At 33.8% G+C, this 23,892-nt stretch overlaps 4 protein-coding genes across 12 annotated transcripts in view; 1 reads left to right on the plus strand and 3 right to left on the minus strand.

Annotated features, from left to right (window-relative positions):
• Nucleotides 1-484: 484 nt before the first annotated feature.
• Nucleotides 485-6,696, minus strand: LOC126921197 (protein transport protein Sec24C). The gene is made up of 18 exons (XM_050732526.1): nucleotides 6,548-6,696; nucleotides 5,707-5,970; nucleotides 5,514-5,635; nucleotides 5,332-5,437; nucleotides 4,316-5,262; nucleotides 4,118-4,240; nucleotides 3,864-4,043; nucleotides 3,591-3,786; nucleotides 3,407-3,522; nucleotides 2,924-3,334; nucleotides 2,717-2,843; nucleotides 2,484-2,644; nucleotides 2,232-2,411; nucleotides 1,955-2,156; nucleotides 1,682-1,876; nucleotides 1,422-1,613; nucleotides 1,147-1,340; nucleotides 485-1,076 (listed from the first exon to the last, which is right to left on the minus strand). Exons 2-18 carry the CDS (start codon nucleotides 5,960-5,962, stop codon nucleotides 933-935), a joined length of 3,852 nt encoding a protein of 1,283 aa, XP_050588483.1. The 5' UTR covers nucleotides 5,963-5,970; nucleotides 6,548-6,696; the 3' UTR covers nucleotides 485-932.
• LOC126921217 (uncharacterized) lies at nucleotides 6,547-8,565 on the minus strand. The gene is made up of 4 exons (XM_050732578.1): nucleotides 8,157-8,565; nucleotides 7,422-8,015; nucleotides 7,089-7,348; nucleotides 6,547-7,022 (listed from the first exon to the last, which is right to left on the minus strand). The coding sequence occupies exons 1-4, from the start codon at nucleotides 8,224-8,226 to the stop codon at nucleotides 7,014-7,016; spliced, it is 933 nt and encodes a 310-aa protein (XP_050588535.1). The 5' UTR covers nucleotides 8,227-8,565; the 3' UTR covers nucleotides 6,547-7,013.
• Nucleotides 8,566-9,917: 1,352 nt separating this feature from the next.
• On the plus strand, nucleotides 9,918-11,722 carry LOC126921331 (steroid receptor RNA activator 1-like). 3 transcript variants are annotated; one of them, XM_050732830.1, is made up of 4 exons: nucleotides 10,397-10,653; nucleotides 10,786-10,910; nucleotides 10,995-11,256; nucleotides 11,335-11,722. In XM_050732830.1, the coding sequence occupies exons 1-4, from the start codon at nucleotides 10,635-10,637 to the stop codon at nucleotides 11,529-11,531; spliced, it is 603 nt and encodes a 200-aa protein (XP_050588787.1). In that variant the 5' UTR covers nucleotides 10,397-10,634; the 3' UTR covers nucleotides 11,532-11,722. The 3 variants fall into 3 exon arrangements, with proteins under 3 accessions (XP_050588786.1, XP_050588787.1, XP_050588785.1); XM_050732829.1 differs by lacking the exon at nucleotides 10,397-10,653 and adding an exon at nucleotides 9,918-10,207 and having other exon boundaries at nucleotides 10,786-11,256; XM_050732828.1 differs by having other exon boundaries at nucleotides 10,400-10,653; nucleotides 10,786-11,256.
• A 1,402-nt stretch (nucleotides 11,723-13,124) lies between these two features.
• Nucleotides 13,125-23,892, minus strand: part of LOC126921330 (DNA N6-methyl adenine demethylase-like) — a 143,684-nt gene continuing 132,916 nt past the window's right edge. For all 7 annotated transcript variants that reach the window (XM_050732824.1, XM_050732821.1, XM_050732820.1 and 4 more), the window contains one exon: nucleotides 13,125-23,839. In XM_050732824.1, the coding sequence (XP_050588781.1) occupies nucleotides 21,139-23,839 (2,701 nt within the window). In that variant the 3' untranslated portion in view covers nucleotides 13,125-21,138. The remainder of the gene's footprint in view (nucleotides 23,840-23,892) is intronic.

A 23,892-nucleotide genomic window follows, 5' to 3' on the forward strand; every position in this document is an offset into this window, starting at 1 on the left:
CGACTCAATTTTCGAACGAGTCTTTTTAGCGAGTATCGAGATCTATTTATATGACTGTGACAACACTAAATAAAAAGGATGAATAATAAAATATCCGTAAATTTGGATAACTTCGAAACATATTTAGAAAGAAATACAAAATTTTCAAGTATTTACAAAATATAATGATATATAAATAGAAATATATATTTATTTATAGCTTTTAGTCGTTTCTACATATATTTTTCTAAATATTTGTTTATATGAATAAATAATTAAATTAAATGCATTGATAATGTACATATATGAAATTTATTAAACGTAACTCACAATAACGCTATATTTAAAAGTGGAAATTAAAATATAATAAAAAATGTCATATAACTGTTTTATATGCACTCTCAAATGTAAAACATTTTTGAGATTGTAATATATAATATAGTAAAATAGTATTAACATACAAATAGTTTTCATTGCAATAGTATTATTCAATTAACACAAGATATTGTTTTCATATATAAATTTATAATGATTTAATACATTTTTATTATTTAATTTAACATAATGATAACATTAATGAGCTAGTTAAAATAAAATGTAATAATACAAGTTTACGTTTACAATTCATGTATAAATCACTGTATGAGTGCATTCGGATGTTTTCATATGATGTCAAATACACCATTCTTTTCCACGGAATGATTAGTTATTTTGTAAAGTTCTCATTGCCCTTTCATAGGTATCATGTTACAAATATATGTTAAGTTTTGCTTTACATTTTTTTTTTGTCATGATGCATATGAATGCACGCACAACCTATGCTTTCCATTGAGCTTTGAATGAATTTCATTTTAATAATCTAACTGACCCTCGATATAACATGACAAAAGTCACAAACATGTAGCAAGCTAGGGTTTCAACATAAGGTAACTGATTGCTCTTTAATATTCATTTTATTGGCTAAGAAGTGTTCTTATTTCTTTGTGCATATGGCAAAGGAAATCAACGTAACTCGGGCTTCCATCGTTTTCTCTATCCTCAATCAAGAAATGACGTAATACCATTTCTAGTTTTTCACGTTGTCTTATTATAGTTAACTGAAAAGATTTAATAAAACATGAGTTTCATGACATTTTTAGTACATTTCATAAATTTTAATTTACTTACCCTCATACAACGATGCCTTTCCATACGTACACGATTAATGATATCGGTAATCCGTTTATTTAGTGGAGTATCTAATACTGGCAGTGCAGTACAGTCTGTGTCAACTTGAACTACTGATGGGACACCGAATACTGCCTGTACCCATTGTGGGGAAAGTGCCAGGCCTAACCACAGGAACATGTGGATACTATTTTCTAAAAATGTAAAATATAAAATAAAAATAGATATAACTAAAAATTGAAAACTTATTAAGAAATTGATAAATGAAATCATACCCAGTAAGTACGCGCCATCATCAGTGAATTTATCAATGGAGCAGCGCAATATTTGTGGTAACTCTGAATCTTGAGGGTCAATATCGTGTAAAGGAAGTAATCTTGGATAGATATACACAACTGATATAAAAATTGGCATAGTTGCAACTGCTTGCATAACGAAAGATCTATCGTCAATAGTCATATCAGTACCTAGAAAATTGAATTTATAGTACTGACCATATTGTGAAACGTACGGAATTAGGAACAAAATTATGTACCTCCAGATATTGCATCACTTTTCAATAACGAGTTGATGTAGAGTGGGAGTAATTTCATACATTCTGGTAATATTAATTGACCAGCATTTGATGGAGAAGCACAATGTTTTCGATATGCCGCCAATATATTAGCACATCTTGAAATTAAATTATCTTTCACGGTTTTTGGAGTTGATTCAATTAGTTTAAACACACCTGAAATAATAATTAGGTTTAATAAACTAATATTTAATATATTTGAGATTATCATGGCATAATAATGATTTATCTCACTTTGTTTAGAGAAATAATTTATGATAGCATCTAGGTCACAAGTCCGATATAATTCAGCCATTTGAGACGACGTTTTTAAACTAAGGTTAATAATACGTAATCTCCTAACTCCACTGCAGGAAGTGTACAACAAAGCTGCTTGAATATATACACCTTCATCATCTGTTAGTTTATCATCATGTTTCACTTCTATAGCAATGGCCTGAAATGTTAAATGTAGAAATTAACTTTTAAAATATGTAATAAAATACAAAATTAAATTGCAACAACACTTTACCTTATTACAATCCACACTAGCTAATTCCATATCTGTAGTATTTGACATAAAGAAGTGACCGTAGAAATCAGTTGCACGAACACCGGTAGAGGTACGTACGCGCATAATGGCATCAAATGCAATTGGTCTACTAATGTTATTAATAACATCCGAAACTAAACGGTCACCATCTATATCAGCCTAAAAAATACAAAACTTCACATGGTGTACATTTTTTACTTGCCAATATTAAATTAATCTTACTACTACTACCTGAAAATAAGTATATTTATAAACTTCTCCACCAGTTAATCTGGCAATTTGTCCTACTGTCGCAAGATCCACATATGAATTATTGAAAACAAACAAATCTACAGAACAACCCACACCTACGCAATCTTGACCTAGATTATTGTAAACATTATTTTGCGGCGCTGAAAAGGAAAGTGAATTTTTGGTTATAAATTGGGCATAATATTAACTTAGAAGTAATGAAACCAATTCACCTAATACAGTTTTCTCTTTCTCTGTTCCAAGTACTTTACGATCATCACGATTTTTCAGTTTACCAGGTGCATCAGCAATGGGCAAAGAAGAATGGAAAACCATTAATTTCCCAGAGCAATCTGAAGCCTTAAGATTTTTTATTAAAATTATAATTGGTTGATATATTTCATAATTGTTTTATCTCATACTGTGTATTGCAAAGATACCTTTAATGCTTCTAATCCGGCCTGGATGGCTGGTGCAAGAATTGTTTCTGTTTCACGCGTGTCTGCAAACATTGCTGGTATTTGTGTCATTAAACCATCAATAACAGATTCGCTTTCTTCGACATCGCATAAAAATCCATCAAGAAGTGGCATAAAAACGTCTTGTATGTCCCCCACAACCATCATTTGTGGTTGAGCAAGGCAGGAATTAATATTGTAAAAGTGCACCGTATTATTGTACGTTATAAATCCTACTTTCATGTTCGTTTTCGATTGACCAGCGTCAACGGGTAAATGTCGCAAGATTGACTTCATTTGCATACATAATAAATTAACTAAACCAGATTTAACTGTGTTGTATGATACATCAATCACGAACACAATAGCTGGTGGTTTTGGAAAAGCATTGTTCTAAAATGAATATTTCAAGATTAAGGTAATAGAAAGTGTTACAATAAAATAGTCTTTTAATCCATATCTTACTCTGCAGTAATCTTTAGTAGCAATATATTCATATGTTCCTAACATTAATTCTGGTCTTTCATAACGATCCATACGTTGTCCAGTATGATCCAGATGTTGGAAATACTCTGCTGGAACTAAATTCAAAACAAAAAAAGATTAACAATTGTATCAAGTAAAATATGCTAAGAAAATAAATTTGTACCTTCAGTTGTTGCTTTACAAAACATGCATTGGAATCTTCTTCCTGCATCAATAAATTGCATAAATGGACTCATATATGCTTTACATCGCACACAACGCACTGGACCAATTTCACCCATATCTACAATAGGTGGTTCGTATTCTCCTTCCGCTATACGAGCCATTGGACTTACTATTAGACCAAATGGAACATTCGTCTGGAAAGGAAAATTATTTTGAGTCCTGTATAAACTTAAGTTAATGATTTCACGTACACATAAATTATTCAACGTACTTGTTTTATAATATCTGCTGTGGTAGGAACAGTGTACATAGTAGATCTGATATATCTAGGCGATGCATTTCCTTGATCCTGTGTTATGAATTTGGTGGTTACTAATGGCGGAACCAATCCCTTTTGATTTGTTAAGAATACACCACCTTTTACGCGTTGATCATCTTGAATTACTTGAATCTTTAAAAATATATTTGAGGTTATCTTAAAGAACCAAACTGTAAGTTATAACAATTTCATATCTAATTTCTTACCGGACTTGGCATTTGTTCAGGATCTAAACGTCTACTTTGTTGTGGTTGCATACCTGGCTGATATCCACTCGTTACGCCTGGTGAAATACCTGGATATGAACCTCTTTGAGCATTATACATATCCTAAAACAAGAAAAGAGATTTATAATAGATAACTTTTAGTAATTTTAATAATTATTACTTTCAGAAACAACGTACATTATTATAGCCTTGATATCCTGTATGCTGATAGTTTGGCATTGCATTGGGTGAGCTACGACTAACTCCTACAGGATTTCCCATATGTTGTCCTTGCATTGGTGGTCCAGATGTGTATGGTCTTTGCCCAGATTGTGGTAAACTTGTACCAGAATTTATCATCTGTCCCATTGGTTGGCCAGGTAATGGAGGTGGCATTTGTGAATTTGGTAAATTTTGTTGTCCTAATAATGGTGGCCTATTAAAGCCCTGTTGAGTTGTTAATGAAGGTGGGGCACCACTTTGTTGGCCTGGTATTGGAGGTGGATGTATGTTCTGTTGATTCATTTGCGAAGGACCAAAGGAATGACCAGATTTTTGTTGCCCTTGTAATGAAGAATAATGTTGTCCTGGTAAGGGTGGTGTAGAGATAGGAGGACCAGACAATGTTTGTTGAGTTTGTGACAGTGGATTTGACAAATTTTGTTTTGGTGGCCCTATTAAATTTTGTTGTCCATGTGTACCTTGCATGAGCATGTTGTTATGTATTTGTTGATTTGATAATGGAGGCTCTGATATATTTGTTTGACCCGGTATTATTGGGTTAGAGAGATTTTGCTGCCCAGGTAAAGATAAACTAGATACATTTTGTTGCCCCTGTAATGGTGGAACTGTAGATCTTTGCCCCATTGGTGGCTTGGGAAAATTCGATTGTTCAGATGTATCAGTAACGTTCATTTGACCAGGTTGATGTTGATTTAAAGACAATCCTGCATTAAATGCTTGTTCAGATTGCAAAGTTTGTCCAGCATAATAATGGCTAGAAGTAGTCCCTGTAGAAGGTCCTGAAAATGGAAGACCAGTAAGCTGTGGTGTAGAAGCTTTTAAAGCTGCTTTTTGCTCTTGCACATTCTGTCCAGAAATAGCTGATCCAGATTTTCCACCAGGATCAGTTTGCCCTGTGGAACCTGTTAAAGTAAAAGAAATTTAATTTTCTATTAACTTTAGTGAATGTTAATTGAGTTTTTTATTCTTACCACTCCCCGATGATGTTTCTAATAAATTATTAAAACCATTCACATTTGAAGGTGTAGATATTGTTGGACTGCTCTTTCCAGGTAAAGGTGGTGGAGGGAAATTTTGCTGTGATATGAAATGAAAATTAATGCATCAAGTACTTTATAAGTATGTTCATGTCATATATAAACTGTATAATTACCACAGATGGTGGTCTTTGTTGATCTCCCAAAGACATATTTGACATTTGATTAACTACATTATTTTGACTTCCTGGAGGTGGTATATGTGGATTGTTTGTAGATAATTCATATTGAGTATTTCCTAAACAAAAGTTATTTTGTTATAAAAATAAATATATTCTAACAAAGAAGAATAAGAATAAATCATATTACCTTGTGTTTGTATATTATTCACATAATATGGTGCTTGAGGTTGATGTAAATTAGTAAGGGAAGGTCCTTGCATTGTTTTTTGAGAAGCATATAATTGTGAATTCATTGGGGGTCTTTTTAACATATTTGATGGAACATTAGAATTTACTTCTCCATATGGAGATGAAGTTGGAGGACCAGAGAAATAACTAGGTTGCTGTTGTGACTGTTGCTGTTGTTGTTGTGACTGTTGTTGCTGTATATATTGTGGATTCATTTTTGATCCTAAAAAGAGAACAAATTATTTTTGTAAATGTTTTTCTTTATACTATAATTTTACTATTTTAATTATCTCAAAAAATTTAATTATTTCAGAGAATACATGATCTCATCATTATTAAAAACCGAATTAAGTCATTTTCTAACACGTAAGTTTTTTAATGTCTCTAAAGCATACATGAAAAATTAAATTTTCTAAAAATAATAAACAGACTTATATTTATGAAACATATAACTTTAATGCATAAAATAAGATTGCGTAATGTTATAAGTGACACATTCCATAGCACAATTACAAATTCATAAATTAAAGATAGACATTCAAAATATGCTACATATTGACAGACATAAGATAACCTATACAAAATTAAATATGTGATTGTCGTACATCATATTGGACGTTGATTTTAAATGAATCTTATACGCTCATTACTTAACGACCTTCAGTCTATGTGGTAAATTATTAACAAATGTTACTTTAGAGTAGCAAAATAGAATAAGCCATTTTGCACAGAGTAATGCTTATAAACGAGTCTTTCGAATGAGTAATTCACAAGATGTTTTTGTAATATAAATTACTTACGTTATGTCATTAAACGTACTTGAACCATAACAAAAGTTAATATTTCCACAAATGTTTACACTAAATGAAGAAAATATATTTCGCTGCAATAGTGACTGCTGCCGATGCCACGTAAGGTGGCATTGCGCATGCGCTTAATGCACGCTGACGAGACACGTCATAATAAAAAATTAGAACATTGTAAAGAGGATATTTAAGTAAAAATACGAATATATTTTGTTCCACCATATATTTATTATTATAATAGAATTAGTGAAATAGTTGAATAAGCGGTGAACGACGAGTAACTGGTCGAATATTTCCACTTCTTTAATAAAAGATGGTGTGCTTTGTAACTTTATTGTTAATCAGTTGGTATCTATACAAGCGCATGAATTTAAAAAATTGTTAAGATTACTATTCTTATAAAATATTTGAAATTTATTTGAGGATAAAGTTTAATATATATTTTTATTTATTTATTCCTTTAATTATGCTGAAAAATCAAAATATAACAAGGAAATGTAATTAACTTATATGAACAATAATATTTTTAAATTACCTCTAGCGTTAGATTGCCATATATATGAATTAAGTAGACAAGTTTGATTAAATCAATGGTGCTCCATGTAAAACTCAGTATCACATCAGGTGCATAAAATGTGTTAAAAGTATGGTTATAGATGATACACACATGTAGACATATATATCCAATGTATATTATTGTCATGAGTTTGAATCGAAAACTATATGCTTCATTTAAAAGTGACATTGTTTTGTGTAATTCGAATCGAAGCCATTTTAATAATCTATATCTGGAAACTAAATTTCAACATAAGCCATTCGTTTTAATGTAAAATAATTTGCAAAAATGTCTATTACAATAGAAACATACCATTGTTCATATCGGACATCTCAGAGATAGAAATGAAATGTTTTCCTTTTGTAATAATATTTAATATCGTATTTATTTGTATAAATCTAATCTCAATTTTATACATAAATACAGTAAAAGAACATATTACTATTACACAAACAAAATCGGGTAATCTATCAATTACCCATATAAGAAGATATATAAAGCTTGAATCGTTATCCAATAATCCATAGTAATCCATTAAATTACAAGTTAGTACTACAAATATCGCAGTAGTTATTCTAACAATATCATTTTTCATACATAAAGAATGATCGATCTCTATATTTAAGAACTTTGCGCTTTCATCAACGGTATCTAACTGTTCGAATGCTTCTTTTACTTTTGAGCATTTGTACATACTTGAAATTATTATTATAGGATACGAAAGTACATTTAAGTAAACTCGAACATATCTAAGTAAAAACGTGTCATTTATAGAACGAAATTTATCAAACATGTCAAATATATAATATAAAAACTGCCAATGACAAAACCAATAAAGCGCCACTAGTATAGATACATATAAATAATTTGGAAATGCAATTCTGAAAAATTTGATAGGATATAAACCTGTAAAGAAAAGATATTCAAAACCAGATATGAAAGTAAATTTAAAAAAAATAATATAATTCTTTCTTTAAAATAATTTTTATAATCTTATATTTTCTGATAATTTATTTTATAATTTTTATTATTTAATCAATTTCTTACCTAATAATTTCGTTATACTCAACAATAACCAAGATTCTTGGTAAATATTAGAAGGGCAGAACAACTTCATGATTATGTTTCTTCGCGGTGAAAGTTTCAACTAAATAGATTGAAATCGTAATCCGCATTATATTACATTAGCGTATTAAACTTATCAATAGTTTCACTTGCATGTTAGTTGATATTGAATAATTAACTAGGAACTTTACAACACTCGATTTATGAGTAGCATCAGTAGATATACAATCACTATTTTGTAATTGATCAATGATATTTAGCTCGTATTAAATACTACACACTTTTATTATTAATATTATTATAATGTTATATTAAATTAAATTAAAATAAATAATTAATTTCGTAAAAGTAATGTTTATAAATTAAACAAACAAAGCTATATTGTAATATCGCCAGAGAGATATCATTTACATATATTATTATTATATTATATAATATAAAATATATAATATAATATATATATTATATATATTATAATACAAATATATCTGTCCTTATCCAGATATATGTCTTTAGTAATTGAATTTTTAGATAGATGTTAATATTGCAAAAAATAAGTCAAAACGAAAAGAAAATAGATAAGAATTATTTAAAGGAAATTATGTATTTAATAATCATATTAAAATATTTCTTTATATACAATCTTTTTTGTCGCGTTGTCTTCAAGCAACAGCGTCAGATTATTCACATTATTGAATCATAAATAGGCTTCTTAGAGTTGGCCGCGAGAGAAACGTTTGTACCGTGAACCTACAGCTGAGTATATTAATGCTTGTCCTTGGGCCTTGTTTATATATATAATAAATAAAGAAGCATAAGAATTATGTATTTTAATAAAAATTATTATGAATGCCCGTTCCGGCGAAAATAAGACTGTGATTATTTTTATCCTAGTTGCAAGATGTAAGCACGTAAGACGTGTCTCATGTTCCCTACTATCGCATACAACATTCGAACCTATTCCGAGTACAGCCGAAGAATGACGATCGGTCTGTTCGGGCTATCCCTTGCCGTTGCGTCACCAATGAATGTGTAACTTATTCATTCTAAATTTTTTGGTGTTTTCTTTTATCGCTTGGAGACTTGAGATAATAAATAGTGCCATTTCGACTAAATCACATTCTTTATCAAATGCTGCAAACGCAATCTAAATTGGATCGGTAGCTCTTTAGTTATAAGCGGACAAACATAAAAATACTTTGCGTTTTATATGTATGTACGTATATGTATATAAAGCAATATATCCTAAGTAATATTAAGCATAAGTAGATGTTTATATGTATATATTAAAATATTATAATAATAATGAATAATGAAAAGATATTGTAATAATAATATTGTAATAATAATAAATAAATTAAAAAAGGTTCCAAAGGTGTAGTTTATACATTGGCCGTTAGTCATAACGCTATGATCGATTTATTAGATTTTTACATTTAATGCCACCAGATATTGAAAGTAAAAGATGTAAATTAAACTACTTTTTTCATAAACTTTTCCAACGCATTTAAAATAAAGATGCAGTATTTCATATAGTACAAAAGAATGTTGTTTAAATAAACTTAGATTTACATAATATAGAGTTCATAGATATTTTCAATTTTACTTTAGAACTAAACCTAAAATTAACCTCACTCTAGGGAAAATCTCAAAAAACCTCGTCATTTTTATTTCACGAATTGCCCACTAGAGTTAAATCTAACACTAACCCAAACAACATAAATTAAGTTGGGTTATAGTATCAGTATTAATCCGGCTGCTGTGAGGCGGCTGAATTAATAGTACTGTTAACCCAACTCAGCTTGAAAACTAAGGCCGAGCGGTGGGATATTTTTGTGTAGAATTCGAAAACTAAAGACAACCATCGGTTATATGTACAAATAACAGTTGTTGAAAATGTCGAACCTTATGACATGTTCCAAAATCATCGAAATCAGAAAAAATGCTCTTCATCGACAACTTCATCGGTTTAGCTTTAGGCGAATCGCAGAATGGAAAAGATGAAATTTTCTGGAGTTTTTGTTAAATTAAAGGTAGGTCTAATCCTAAGATAAAATTAAAAATATTTATAATGCTTTGCGACATTTCTTTTGTAACATTTTACTCATGTAAAAAGTACTTTTTGTTATATTAAACTTTGAAAAACTAACCAAATTGCTCACTATTGCTGTAGACCCCTGGTGGCAGGGTGAGGGAAGTTTCCACAGGATTTTTTCGAAGTCGGTATTACAGAACGTTTGATATAAAATCTCATATAATGTCATATCATCAAGTCTATTTTATACTTATTCAACGTTAATTTGTTTACGATCATACCGTATAAGTAAATACGCTTATAACAGTTTATAAGTGTGCTTATCAAATTTAACGTTAATACTAATCCTAAATCAGTTCTACTCTATTTATCGTTTTCTTTTGACATTTCCTTCAATATAGAATTCCATAACATTACAATCACAGATGAGCGAAAAGGAAACAAGTAATATAGATACTTTGACATATGTATTTAGTTATTTCTTTGTAATATTTAATATAAACAATAATAATGTGTATGATACAGAAATATGTTTAGTAATATGTTTCATTATCTTTATGTAATTTTATTTTGCAGATCAGAACCGCTCTATGCAAAAAGTTTTATTAGGTCATGACCCTGGATGGAACGATCCTCCGAAATGGATATATTGTACTGGACAAAGTTCTACAACACCTACTAAGCGAGTATTGAACAAGAGGGTAGCATTTCCAATGGGATCTATACAAGCTGTAGATAAACAATCTTCTGTAAACAAGCCATTAAATATGCCACCACATGTACAGGGTAGGACTGATCAATTAACAGCTCCACATCCTTCATTGTTATGTCCTTCAAACAAAAATGTAGAAGGAAAGAATATAGTGATTGATAAAGAGGAAGCCTTAAACAATGTTTTGAAAAATTTGGAAACAGTAATTAGTGAGCATATATTGGAAAATGGTAGAATTAAGGAGGTAAAGAAGAGATTAGATATATTGAAAACTGTATGGCTTGAAGATAAATTAAACAATGTGATATACAAGAATGTTTTAGATTTGTCTACAGGTTAGTTTTGTGGCTAATTATTCCTTAAATGCATTATTTTTTCTGGTGGTAGAAGATCAATGGAAAATTTGTTTCCAGCTTTACGAGAGGGAAATATTAAAAAAGCTGATGAGATACATGTTTCATTAATGATGGAACATGCTAGTCTGTGTAGTGCATGGATGCCTGGAATTAGGCATATTATTTTAGAATTGGAAACCAAAATGAAAAATTCAAATGTAACACAATCTCAAGGCCCTGAATTACATTTATTATCTACTGGAGAAAATAAGTAAATGATGATTCCTTGAATATATAATATTTGCTTGCAGTAACTGTTTTGTGATAGTTATTGACATTATCTTTTCGCTTATAAGTTTATATATTAATTGATGTTATTAAAAAGTGCACAGCAAAAAGAAACTATTGATATTATGAATGTAACAAATTTTATTATAATAAAACAAATTCCATGAAATTTATATAATGTGTATTGTACTTCTGACATCTATTGATAACGTGGAAATTTGTTGTAAGACGAACTCAACGTATTTTACAATGCTTGACATCAAAATTGAAATCAATATTGCGACCTTATTCTTAAACGGGTACATTCAATGAATGTATGTATATATTGAAAATATGGCTCACCATCTTCAATTTCACGCTTTTCATTAGATGGTAAATGAAACATAAAATATTAAATTATGTATAATATAGCTTTCTAATTTACCGCTAAATTTTCATTTCGCTTTCTGTAGATATGGATAGTTCGAATATTTAGCAGTTTCACATAGTGTTAATTTAACGAAAAGTATTTGATGTAAGTGTAATTAAATTGTTTTGATTAGCAAAGTCTGTACTTTGTTGACGCGTGTTTGTAAGTAGAAGTGTTAGTTACAATGTTAAAAAAATCTCGACAGTATTTATAATCATTGATATTTAACACTATCAATACATCTATTAGAGGAGTGGTTTTCATATAGAAAAACTCAAATTGTTGAATTTCGGCTACTATCGGGAAACTAGCAGTAATACTGTAATGATCGATTTAATTGATCGATTTATGTGATCGGAAAATAGTTGTATTCAGTTAAAAAGTTTGAACGTTCTCTAAACGCGATAAACGCTTTGAAAATTAAATCACTTTGCTATCACAAATCAATCAATTTAAGAGTCTAGAGAGAATAGGGTCATTCGGTGAGTACAATTCATTTAACACTTGTGTTAAATACATAACATTTTTATTGTACCATGATATGCATGATTAATGCTTCTGTTTATCGAATCTGCGTAGCGAATTTTTTTCCAACTTCTACATATTCTTTACTATATGGAAAAAGCAATTTTATTACAATAAATAAGAGAAATGATCGTGTAGAAAATGACATGCGATGAGTTATATGTGAGCGAATACAAGTATCTGATTCCATGGATGCATCGAAGCAAATTGATCGATTATATTAATCTCAATCAATCAAATGAACATTTAACATTGATGAGAGAAATATCGATCGATATCTGGTCTTTTTTTTTACCGCGGATTCAACTAAATTGTCATCGTTCTTATACATCGTTTGAAATGATCTTTTATATCAATTTAATGATCGGCACGTATCGTATTTAAAAGAAATTCATTATAAATTTATTACATTCACACGTATCTGTAGGATGGAATCTTCTCAATGCTTTTATAATATCTCCTAAACATGTACACGAATGATCAACAGAACTGTCCAAAAATATGTGTACATGTTGTTGATCATTTAACTACGCGCGAAAACATTAAAATAATTCTTTTTCTTCTTTTTTTTCATTTTGCATTCATTCTGTCTTATTTCGTTTCTCGACGAATGGTTACACGAAATACGAAAAATGATCAAGTCCTCTTTTTATCATAAAAGTTTCTTGTATTTCTCATTTCTCTCTTATGTATATTCACAAAGGACAATTACATCTTACTTAATAACATATTTTTCGTCTAAATGTACTCTTATGTCAATAATAGTCATCGATAGCAATGATCAGTTTAAATTACTCTATCGCTTATCGTCTATAAATCGCTACTAAACTCTAAGCATACGGTGTGTATGTATGTGTTTGTACGTGTGTATCCGTGTCTCTGTGTGTCTTTTCCTCTTATTTGTACGTGTGCGTACTGTGTATACGTGTGTACGTCTGATTTCTCATCGCTCAAAAGCACACCCGTGATTTTGTTTTTTTCCTTTCGTTTTTTTCTTTTGTATGTTAGTGTTTTGTTGTTACGTAATTGATCCACGTGCATTTCGTCACGTATTTCGCGTTTCAGTTGATCGATCGGAATAGAAATGCACGGCGATCAATGCTTCGACCTTTTTTTATCGTTTGTCACATTTCTCTTTTTTGTTGTCGCTTGTTCTAAAAGTAATATTGAGAATTAAAAAACATGGACTGGAAACAGAAATAAGAAAAAAAAATACAATATGTAATAATAATAGTAATATGATAATAATAGTAATAATAATAAGTTACATCGTCAACGTTCACGATGGTACGACAAAAAACGAAGATCACTCTCTGACGTAATTAATTAATTAATTACTTTATCTTCGCGGATATTCACGTTCGTTTCATTTGCTCACGTTCATTGTTGACAGATAATTTTTTAATTACCACGTTTTCTTATTCTTTTAAATTTTTTTTTTGAATCGAGAATGAGTTTTTCCTCATTTCTTTCGACCACCATTGCTTCGCTATCCCTTCCGCTCGTTCGGCTCTTTTTGGCGCGATCGAACTTGGCGAAAGGCAATAAAACGCTTTACAAGTAAATATATATATATATATGTAGATTTATATATATATATATATATATATATATATAATATATATATATTCATTATAAAACTTACATCTTAAACTTATGACCATCTATTTTATTAAATCGTCAATATATTAGATTTTCTTTCATTCATCATTTTCCTCTTTTTTCCATCTCATTTAGTCTCGCGTAAATAAATATTCATAAATACATTTTTTTGGACCGGATGCATGGGGAATGTTTTTTCGATAGATCACTTCGGGTCTCCCCCATTCCATTATGCTTTATTATCTTTTAATTATATCTTTGTCTCGTATCTTTTTTCGTGATACCTATTCCATTTTCATTTCGTTTATTCTCGAAGCACTATCTGCAATCACGATTGAAGGAGACAATTTTTCTCGTCATAGATCGTTTAACGAATACGATCGCGAATAATACGATACCAATAATCGAATCGATTTCACGGAAAATTATGAAAAGAAACAGAAAAGAATCATCATCATAGTACTTTTTTTACTCGTTTTAATTTTTTTTATACTATGCAATCTCCAACTCTTACTTTTTTTGTTTATTCGTTTTCCGTTTTGAATATTTGTTCGTTCGTAAACGATCATCGCGTCGAGAAACGATCCATCGAAACAACTTCATGATTTGCGTCGCGGTCCGAATTTCGATTTAAAACTTTTTTTTTTCTTCTGGGTTCTTTATCCAAAAATATATGTACACATATGTAACCGGTGTATACGTAGCGCTATATTCGTATGCCCTATTTCGGGGGATCCAGGGAATATTGTTTTGGTACCTAAGTGCAAAAATTGCGAGCAACGCTTTTTTTATCATTCCCTCATTTTTGACCTGTCTCTCTTTTTCTAATTCTCTACTCGATTTTATTTATTTATTTGTTTCTAACGGTGTAACACACCCTGTATGTATATACGAGCTTGTATGTACATACAAGTTTCCTTAAATATATACATATACATATTTAAGAGGTAAACATAAATATGTGACAAGCGTTTCGCGATTTTCGCACTTACCGTTAATTAACCTGTTACTTTTAATTTACTTTACTTTTTTTATTTTGTTTTGTCAATTCTTATCGATCGATCACCTATTGTATTATTCTGGCTTCATAAGGCGGACAAGTGGTTTCATTACTTTTTTGTTCTTTTTTATTTTTTTTACTTTATTATTATTATTATTATTATTATTATTATTATTATTATTATTATTATTATTATTAGTATTATCATTATTATTATTCATCTCACGAGACAGATATACATCAAGTATATTTGTTGCGTAAATATTTATCTGTTTTGCATCTTTGTAATTTGTTCTGCAATCGTTATTACAACTGTTATATTACGCTCGCTACAAACTATTTAAAAAATTTGTTCAACCCCGCCTGGCTTCAACTCCTCCCCAAACTTCCTCCTATATTTAATTCCTACACATTCTCTCCATATCTCCTTCGTTTCATTTACTTCTCCTTCTTCCTTTTATATATTTTTTTTTTTACGAGTTTTTTTATAGGTTTTTTCATACAAAACAAAATGGCATCTTTTTGGTATTGGAAGAAAAAATACAGTTTTCAACCTTTTTCTTTCTTTCTTTCATCCTTCCTTTTTTTCCTGCTCTCATTCCGCCTCGTTCGTACAATCACGTTATCGAATCATGCCCTGATCGACGCTAAAATCGATTTTCTCATCCAACTTCCGATCTTCCTTTCGAGAGGAAAAAGGTACAGTATTGGCAATAAAACTCGTTCGCGTGCGTCACATTCATTTTCTTCCTGCTTTCGCTACACACGACAATCATCATCGAGTACAACAGCTAGCGATTCCTCTTCTTACGCCTTAATTATTACCGCAAATATTTAATACTATTTTGGCATCGTGACGATACAATTTTTTCCACGCATCCTATACAAAAAAGAAAAGAACAGCAACGATAACTAGCCGATTTTCCCTTTTCACTTCTGTTCCGTTTCGTCCTGTCCTGTTACGTTTGTTCTGTTTATCGATCGTAACTGGAAGTTCAATCGGTTCGTCGTATGATTTTTACGAAAATATTCCTTTCGAAAAATCCTGCGACGAAACCTGTTCTTCTCTTCGTTTTTCCTTTTGTTCCTTTTCTTATTTAGTTTCTTTTTCTCAAACATTCCTTAACATTGTACTCACGCACGCAACTGAGAATCATTCGGAAGTCGACGAGAGAAAAACCTTGCCTGTGTGCCTCGCGCGGATCATTCTAAGCGGATCCATGGATCGCGATCGAGGAAAGAAACGTGTGCGAATGTGAAAGGAACAGGAGCGTTTCAAACGACGATCCGTCCACGGCTGACGATCGCTCTGAGACATATATAATAATAAAATAAGTAAACGTATCGTTTCTTCATTGTTTGTAAAATTGAGACAGAATTAACATCGATGATAAATCGAATCTAAAAAAGATTATTATAATCACTGGTTCCGTTTTGATTCTTCATTTCATTATCTCTAAAATTCATCTATTTTAAAATACCTAATTCAACAAATTGTAAAAAGTACAAATAGTTGTCGATAATAGATCTATACGAAATCGATAGATTACGATCGAGAGTGTGTAATAAATCTCATAAAAACATTCTTTTCTCGTCCAATCATTTTTCTGGTTTCACCGTGCGTTTCCTCTTATTTGTATCGTTTTAATTTCATTGTAACCGTCGCATGAGCGTTCGAAAGCAGAGAACCATTTCTACGAAATCGAACGTGAATAGTCTTCGATGAAGATCGACATGGGGTGAAGTCATAGCCGAAGACGCTTCACGATCGAGCAGAAACATTCGTCGTTAGCAAATCGTTCGTAAGAAACAAGAAGAGTGTTGTGATCGAAACGTTTGCTTGCAAAGAAGAAAGAACTGGATGACTAACCAAGCTTACATTTTTGTTTCCTTTCTTTATAGGACGATCTTTCAAAACGGTTAAAAAAATAGAAATGTATTTTGCGATTTCAGCGTGAACTTTTATTTCTTTATTTTGGTTTTGTGAGTTTTTTTTTGTTTGTAAGATGTTTAATTGACTGGCTGAGATCGATTCTCGGTATTAGAAAACCTAATCGAAAAATGGTACTCGTCTAATAGAAAAATAGTCGATTTTTATTCACCGTTTATTTATTTGATATCATCTACTTTAGAACGTAGAGACTGCGAAGTCGCGCGTTAAAAATGGAGGAACGATTATGCTCTTAGCGAATAAAAAGTTCGTCGTACGGTAAAACGAAGGACGATACCGAGATATAAAACGAGAAAAAAGAAGACTCGATTAAGGAAAGAAATTTAGAAAACGAAAGGGACGACTAGCGTTTTAAAAAGGTACGAGTGTGTTATCGACGATATTGTTTCACGCTCGTGCTAAACAATTTTACAAAAAAAAAAAAAAAAAGAAAAGAAAACAGAGAGGAAAAGAGAGAGAATATAAGCGAGAACACAAAATTAAAAGAAGAAAAGAAAATGGGAAATAAGTAGAAAGGCTTGGTGCGTACTCTCCACTTGAACTCGATCGTTCAATGTTACGAAACAAGAATTAAACCGAAGAAAAAGAGAGGAAAGGAAAAGATAAGGAGAAAAAAGGAAGATAGTACAGCAAAAAATATAATAATAAAAATATAATAGACCAACGCGTTTTGTCAAAACTTAATTAATAAATAGTCGGATTAAATTAGATTATATTACTAATTATTACTGTTTGCCGCTAATAATTATTATTACTACTACATTATGATAATAATGAATGATAATATATTAATGATTCTTATAATACTTCGATGGGCGAGGAGTGGACGCGTTTTTTCACCACCCTTCCTCTTACAATAGTAGCGTTTCTCTGTCGATTATCGTGCAGACCCATCGATTTTCCACGAACAACCATGATTTTCCTTTTTCTATTCGATTCTCTTTTCGATTTCTTCCCCACGCATACGCTTACGCGTTAGCGTGGTCGTGAATCGAAACTTCGAAAGGCAAGAAACCGATCGATCGATTGTTTCGATTCAATGAACCAATTAAACAAAACTAACACGTGATCATGATTCATCCTCGGTCTTATCATCGAGCAAAATATCCCTCGATTTTAACTATTTCTTTTCAATTAAAAAGACCTCTTCAGGAGCGTTTAGACGATCAATATTGCTGTCAATATTTCGGGTTCTCAACATTATTGTACGTACAAGATCCTCTAGATGATCAATATATATTGTCAATACAATGTTAAGAACCTTAAATATTGACAATAATATTGACAATAATATTGATCGTCTGAATTCTCCTTTCCACCTCTGCCTTCTCCTTCCCTTCGTTCGATACCACGATTCTTTTCTTTTTTTGATTTTGGTATTCATCGATCGAGTCACAAACGATCGATGAATGAGTTAAAAAAAAAAAAAAAAAAAAAAACAATACGATCGAAGGAAAAGCAGTGGATCTAGCCGGAAGTGGCGAAGGATGTTTCGAGGTAGCTACGCCAAATGTAGCTGGTCTATGTATAGAAAACATAGGGATCGTTCGAACGACGCGTACGATTAATACGGATGCTCCCGGTTTTTACTCTTTCTTTTTTTTTTTTGTTCTTTTTTCATTTTCTGACTCTCTGGCTCATCTTCCAACACTGGCACTCGTTAAATAACGTCGAACCTCGCCGGCTGGCCGCTGTGATCTACCGCGAAACAATTGGATCTCTGTGCGCGTGTCTTCCTCGCTCGAGAAGATCGCCTCTCGAAAGGCTTATATATATATATATCTATAACATAAATCAGGATACCCGAGATCCATAGATTTGATCGTGGACCTGGAATCGCGATTATAGACTCTAAAGGGCTTGGAGAATGAATAAAAAAAAAAAAAAAAACAGAGAGAACAAAAAAGAAACAATGGAAAGAACGTAGCTGACGAAGGAAATGGCACCACGACGACCGACGCATTTCTCTCCCCCTCACAGTTCGATATTCTATATTAAAAAATTATCTCACAATTCTCTCATGTGTATATGATGTGTATATTTGTGTGTGTTTGTACTGAACCGACCCGAGAATTCGATATTAATATTATAGCAATTATTGTATATATATGTATAATATATATATATATAAAATATATATAATATATATATATTATACACATATATTATATATACATATTATATTATCGAATCGCCTGTGTGTGCCTCTTCGTCACATCATTCTTGCTCTTGAATCTTTTTTACGTAATCGATTTAATAGGATAGAGCTACGGATGCAAGCACGTGCAAGTGAATTACGAAATAAATACGATGATTAACAAGCACAATGTACAATAGACGAACGAAAAGAGAGAAAACGAGAGAAAGAAAGGTTTTAGGTAATATGTGCAAAAGAAAGAGAGAAATTTAAGAGAAAAAGAGAGAGAGAGAGAGAGAGAGAGAGAGAGAGAGAGAGAGAGAGAAGAGAGAGAGAGAGAAGAGAAAAGAAATACATTAAACGTTGATATTTACCGTTTAATTAATTAGCTTAAAAACTTGAGATCATTTTCGTGTCAGTATATGTATTATACGCGTGTACGTGTGTAACGTGTTTATGTGTGAGCTCCGTTTTTCCATGTGGAGCATCGAAGATTATCCAGACGACTTTTACAAAGGATCCACCCGAAACTATATATGCATATCGTCGTTCGATTTTTTGGAGTTATGATTTGTGGGCGTTTTAGATGATTTATGGGCTGGATGATGTTGGATAAAAATCTACTACGATGGCGCCGATTAATCGAATTAGAATTAAGGACGATTTTGGTCCTGCATGATGCACATGTATGTGTGTGATGATGCAACAACAACAACAACAACAACAATGGGGTACACGTGTTACAAAAAGGAGAACGTGCGGAAAAATAAACGGCAGATCGACTCTCATAGTTACAAAATTGACCCAGCTTTGTACAAAAATGGATCATAGCAAGCGCGCACGTGCTATCAGCGTACATGTTTGCAACTCCGTGTGCCGTGTATTAAAATATTGCGAAGAAAAAAATTATCTATCGCGTCTAGGCATGGACTAGCTAAATACGATTACGACTCTACCAGAATACGAGACCTTTTCCTAAAAATAACAAAAAAGAAAGAAAAAATAAAAAAAGAATCAAAGATATATAATTGGATACGTTTCATTCGTTCTTCGTCTTCCTTTCATTATCTTACTTTTCTACATCGTTTTTTCTTCTTTTGTCCTTTTTTCCATATTTTTACTTTCCATTTATTCTACTCTAGGTCATATAACATATTCGAAGTCATTTCTCGAAAAGAACACTGGTTCTTCGAAAGAACGTGGCCGATCGCCCTTTTGTGCTGTTAATCCAGTTACCGTGAAAATTAGCCTCGATTGCGATCAAGTGTTTCTCTAAGCGCGTGACACGTCTCTGTCGATCAGCTGCTTCGTATTCCTCCTCCACCTTCAGCCTTGAATTTGCCATTCTAGATACCAAACATCTTCATCGTGTTCGATATCCATTGTTGATCTGATTTCCTTTTCTTGTTCGCTCGCAACATTTTACCGTGATTCGTGTAAAAGATCGATATAAAAAGGGAAGCCCCGATTAAAATTGAATCCCGCGACGAAACGTCTGCGTTGCGAACCAGTCACCTGCTGCTAACTTTTCTTGCTCCTCCTTTGTTTCCCCTGTCTGTTACGTTTATTATTTATTCCCCGAAAAACGTGAGATAGAAAAATGGCAGTGCAAACGTGTTGTTTCTTCTTCATCTTCGTTTTGTCTTTTTTCGTCAATAACAACTATACACATCTAGGACGATGACCTGATAGAATTGCGATAGAAAGCCTCTCATGATGACAGTTTGCTCTTTTTGCTCGTTGATCCCCTCTCAATGTTAGCTGCTTGTTGCTCTGTTTCTCTCGTTGTTCTCGTGACTCGTTTCACGTTCTTCGTGTCGAAGTTACACGGCACGGAACAGCGTCGTCAAGTGAGATTCGTGTCGTTTGAAACCCACTTTTTCACTCGATCAGTCCGACGAGATCGCTCGATCGATTCCTGGCACGGTTCTTGCTCATCGATGGCTGGAATCGCGCCCTCCGACGTTTACTCATCCAATGGCCCCTCCCTCCTGATATGGGCCAGTTATCATGCACGGATGCATTGGGAAAAGTGTGGTCCAGGTCATGGTGGTATACGTAGGCGATCTCATCATGAACTGAGAACTAGGAACACTGGGTATGTAAGGTAGCGGAGTGGATTTTTCGGTGTTGATTGCACTGGCTGGACTGGTTGGAGTTGATGGGGTAGACAGTGATTGCGAAGTGGACGATGATGTAGTAGTAGTGGTGGTGGTGGTACTCGCAACACCTAGTTTCCTGAGTCGCATCTTTTCTTCCCATTCGTCCCATCCGTGTCTTGGTCGGTTAAGATTACGATGTTGGTAAAAGACCAGGCTGATTCTGGTTGGATTCAGACGATTAGGCTTTTTGAGAGCCGTAGTGGCATGCATCTCGTGCTTGGCGCACTCGAACAACACGCTACCGTGGCTCAATGCAATGGCAACTCCACCCATCTGCGAGTCCTTGAAGCACTCTTCATTGTCGGAATAGTCGGCTACCTCTCCTAGTGGTTCTGCTTTTGGAGGAGGCTCTGGTAACACCGGAAAGTAGGGTGGTGGTCCGTAAATATCCCAGCGAGGAGTGTCCCATCTCGCCCAACCTGGATTCAAACCTTGATACGGGGGCACTCCTTGATAGGGATATTGAGGCGAAGGAAAGCAGGCTTCTCTCTTTGGTTGCTGATAGAATTGAGGTGGATATTCCGGCGCCTGATGGTGTGGATACGATTGGTGATAGTTGTAGCCTTCCCAAGAATTAGAATATGGTTTGTCAAAGACAGGGTATGTTGGATATAGTCCGTATTGTGGGAAGGAAGCGTGAGGATGTCCCAAGCCCGGCATCCCGTGGAAGTCTTGCACCTGTTTCATCTCTTCGGCCCATGGAAAGCAGTTCGAGTTTGAATTCGCGATGTTTTGTCTGGAATCGTGGAAACTCTCCTTCGTCTTATCTTCCGGCCACTCTGTTCTTCGTTGGTTACCTTGATGTGTCGTGATGCTGCTTTGCACCGCGTTGTTGCTTGGACTGTCCGCGTAGACACCGTTCCGCGTCGGCTCCTGAGGCTTAAGGAACGTTCTATTGGAAGAATTTTGATATGTATTGTCTGTGTTTGGATTCTGGTTTGACGCTGTCCTCGACGGTGGTCTGCCCTTTGGCACCCTGAACGGAGAAGGATCCGAGGGTGTTTCCCAGCAAGGTGGTTTCGACTGGTCCGGATGCGGTACTCTATCGTTCCAATTAAATGTTTTCTGGTGGTCTGTAGGTTGCTGGTGATTTCTATCAGGACCTATTTGATCGTTATAAATCTGTTGTTGATCGAAAGGTTTGTTTTGGTCGGGGTACCAAGTACCTAGCATGTTCCAGCTTCCCACTTGGTCGGAGGGCGCCGGTGACATTTGACTAATTCCGGGTGTCTTTTGTTCAGGAACCTTATACATCCGATATTTTCTCTGATCGAATGATCCTAAGCTCTGAGTGCCGTTTGGTGGATTGTTGGGCGGAAGATGCGTCGAGCTGTGTAGCAATAGATCCGCATTCGTGGCGCTGAACGGCTTGTGACTAGTGTTGCCCATGCAAGAAGACACCGACAGGCCAGTGAACATGTCCGCGTTTGAATCATGCTGGCTCTGATATGGAAGATTTCTACCGGACTGCGCGGTATGAGGGGGGTGATAATGGCCTGGTATCCTGTTCACGAAAGGTTGTTCGATCTGCGATTTTTGAGCCTCTAAGTAGTTCTGCGTGGTAGGGTACTTTTGCTGACTAGAATCTTGCGCAGGTCTGGAGTACGGCAATTTCGACTGATCGCAGCTCTGGCCAACGTTTCGAACGTTATTTACGTTGTGCGATTGATGATGATGATTCGTTCGGTTGAGTGCGTTCCTCTGATCCAAATGGACCGGAAAATTTGTACAGCTTGTCTTCGGGGATGTACTACCCTGCCTGGTGTCGTACATATTCGGATAACTTTTGGAATTGGGAGGTGGATGGCCGTAGCCCGTGTCCGGATACCCGGAGCTTCTTGGCGAAGCGATTTTTTGGTCTTGATGTGTAGTTGGACATCCTCTAGGAGACATGGAGTAACCAATATCCCCTGGTGTTCCTGTATGAGAGCTCCTTGGTGAAATAGGATGAGCTCTCGGTGAGTGTGGATAACAGTTCCTCGGCGAGTCCATGGTGGAATTAGGCAAATTTCGCGAACCTGGTCGATGTTCATCCTGAGAAACGGTGCTCCTAGGCCTGATATCGTCTAGACTTGTACTATCTGGGTCAACTTTTGCGTCTCTGTCCAGACCACTGAACGAGTATTCTCTCCACGGGTTTAACCAATTATTTTTTCGCTGATCGAGCCAACCGTTTCTACCCCACTGTTGTTCATTCTGGTAACTCCATCCTTGGTACATGGACACTGGACTGTCTAGAACAGTGGAGGACACCTGAGAGCTTTGTAATTGAGCATCCATTCCTTCGAACATAGACGCCATTTCCAGGGATAGTTGGGAGTCCCTCATTTGCGGTCTAGGTATTTCTTGGTGTCCTGGTACGCGTCCTGGGTCCGCTATTTTTTCAGCAGTGCTTTTGGAACTATCTTTCTTATTGCTAATGGTATCTGGCTCGTCTTCTTTCCTTTTCTTGCCGTGTCTTCTGCAGGGTTGGAGTGGAACCGATCGAACTCTCACTTCGCAAGGATATCTATGAATTAGATGATACGTATTTGTAAAATTCATTACTAGAAGAATTCCGTG

The sequence above is a fragment of the Bombus affinis genome, chromosome 10 (genome assembly GCF_024516045.1).
Source record: "Bombus affinis isolate iyBomAffi1 chromosome 10, iyBomAffi1.2, whole genome shotgun sequence".
Lineage (NCBI taxonomy): Eukaryota > Metazoa > Arthropoda > Insecta > Hymenoptera > Apidae > Bombus > Bombus affinis.

Bases quoted from the DNA above. Each gene is read 5' to 3' on its own strand.
- LOC126921197 (XM_050732526.1), bottom strand. From the start codon at position 5,962: ATGAATCCACAATATATACAGCAACAACAGTCACAACAACAACAGCAA. The intron at 3,787-3,863 runs GTACGTTGAATA...TTTCCTTTCCAG, and splicing joins CAGCAGATATTATAAAACAA to ACGAATGTTCCATTTGGTCT. The intron at 2,157-2,231 runs GTAAAGTGTTGT...TTAACATTTCAG, and splicing joins CTAGTGTGGATTGTAATAAG to GCCATTGCTATAGAAGTGAA.
- LOC126921217 (XM_050732578.1), bottom strand. From the start codon at position 8,226: ATGAAGTTGTTCTGCCCTTCTAATATTTACCAAGAATCTTGGTTATTG. The intron at 8,016-8,156 runs GTAAGAAATTGA...TTTTCTTTACAG, and splicing joins GAGTATAACGAAATTATTAG to GTTTATATCCTATCAAATTT. The intron at 7,349-7,421 runs GTATGTTTCTAT...GTTGAAATTTAG, and splicing joins GATGTCCGATATGAACAATG to TTTCCAGATATAGATTATTA.
- LOC126921331 (XM_050732828.1), top strand. The intron at 11,257-11,334 runs GTTAGTTTTGTG...ATTTGTTTCCAG, and splicing joins TGTTTTAGATTTGTCTACAG to CTTTACGAGAGGGAAATATT.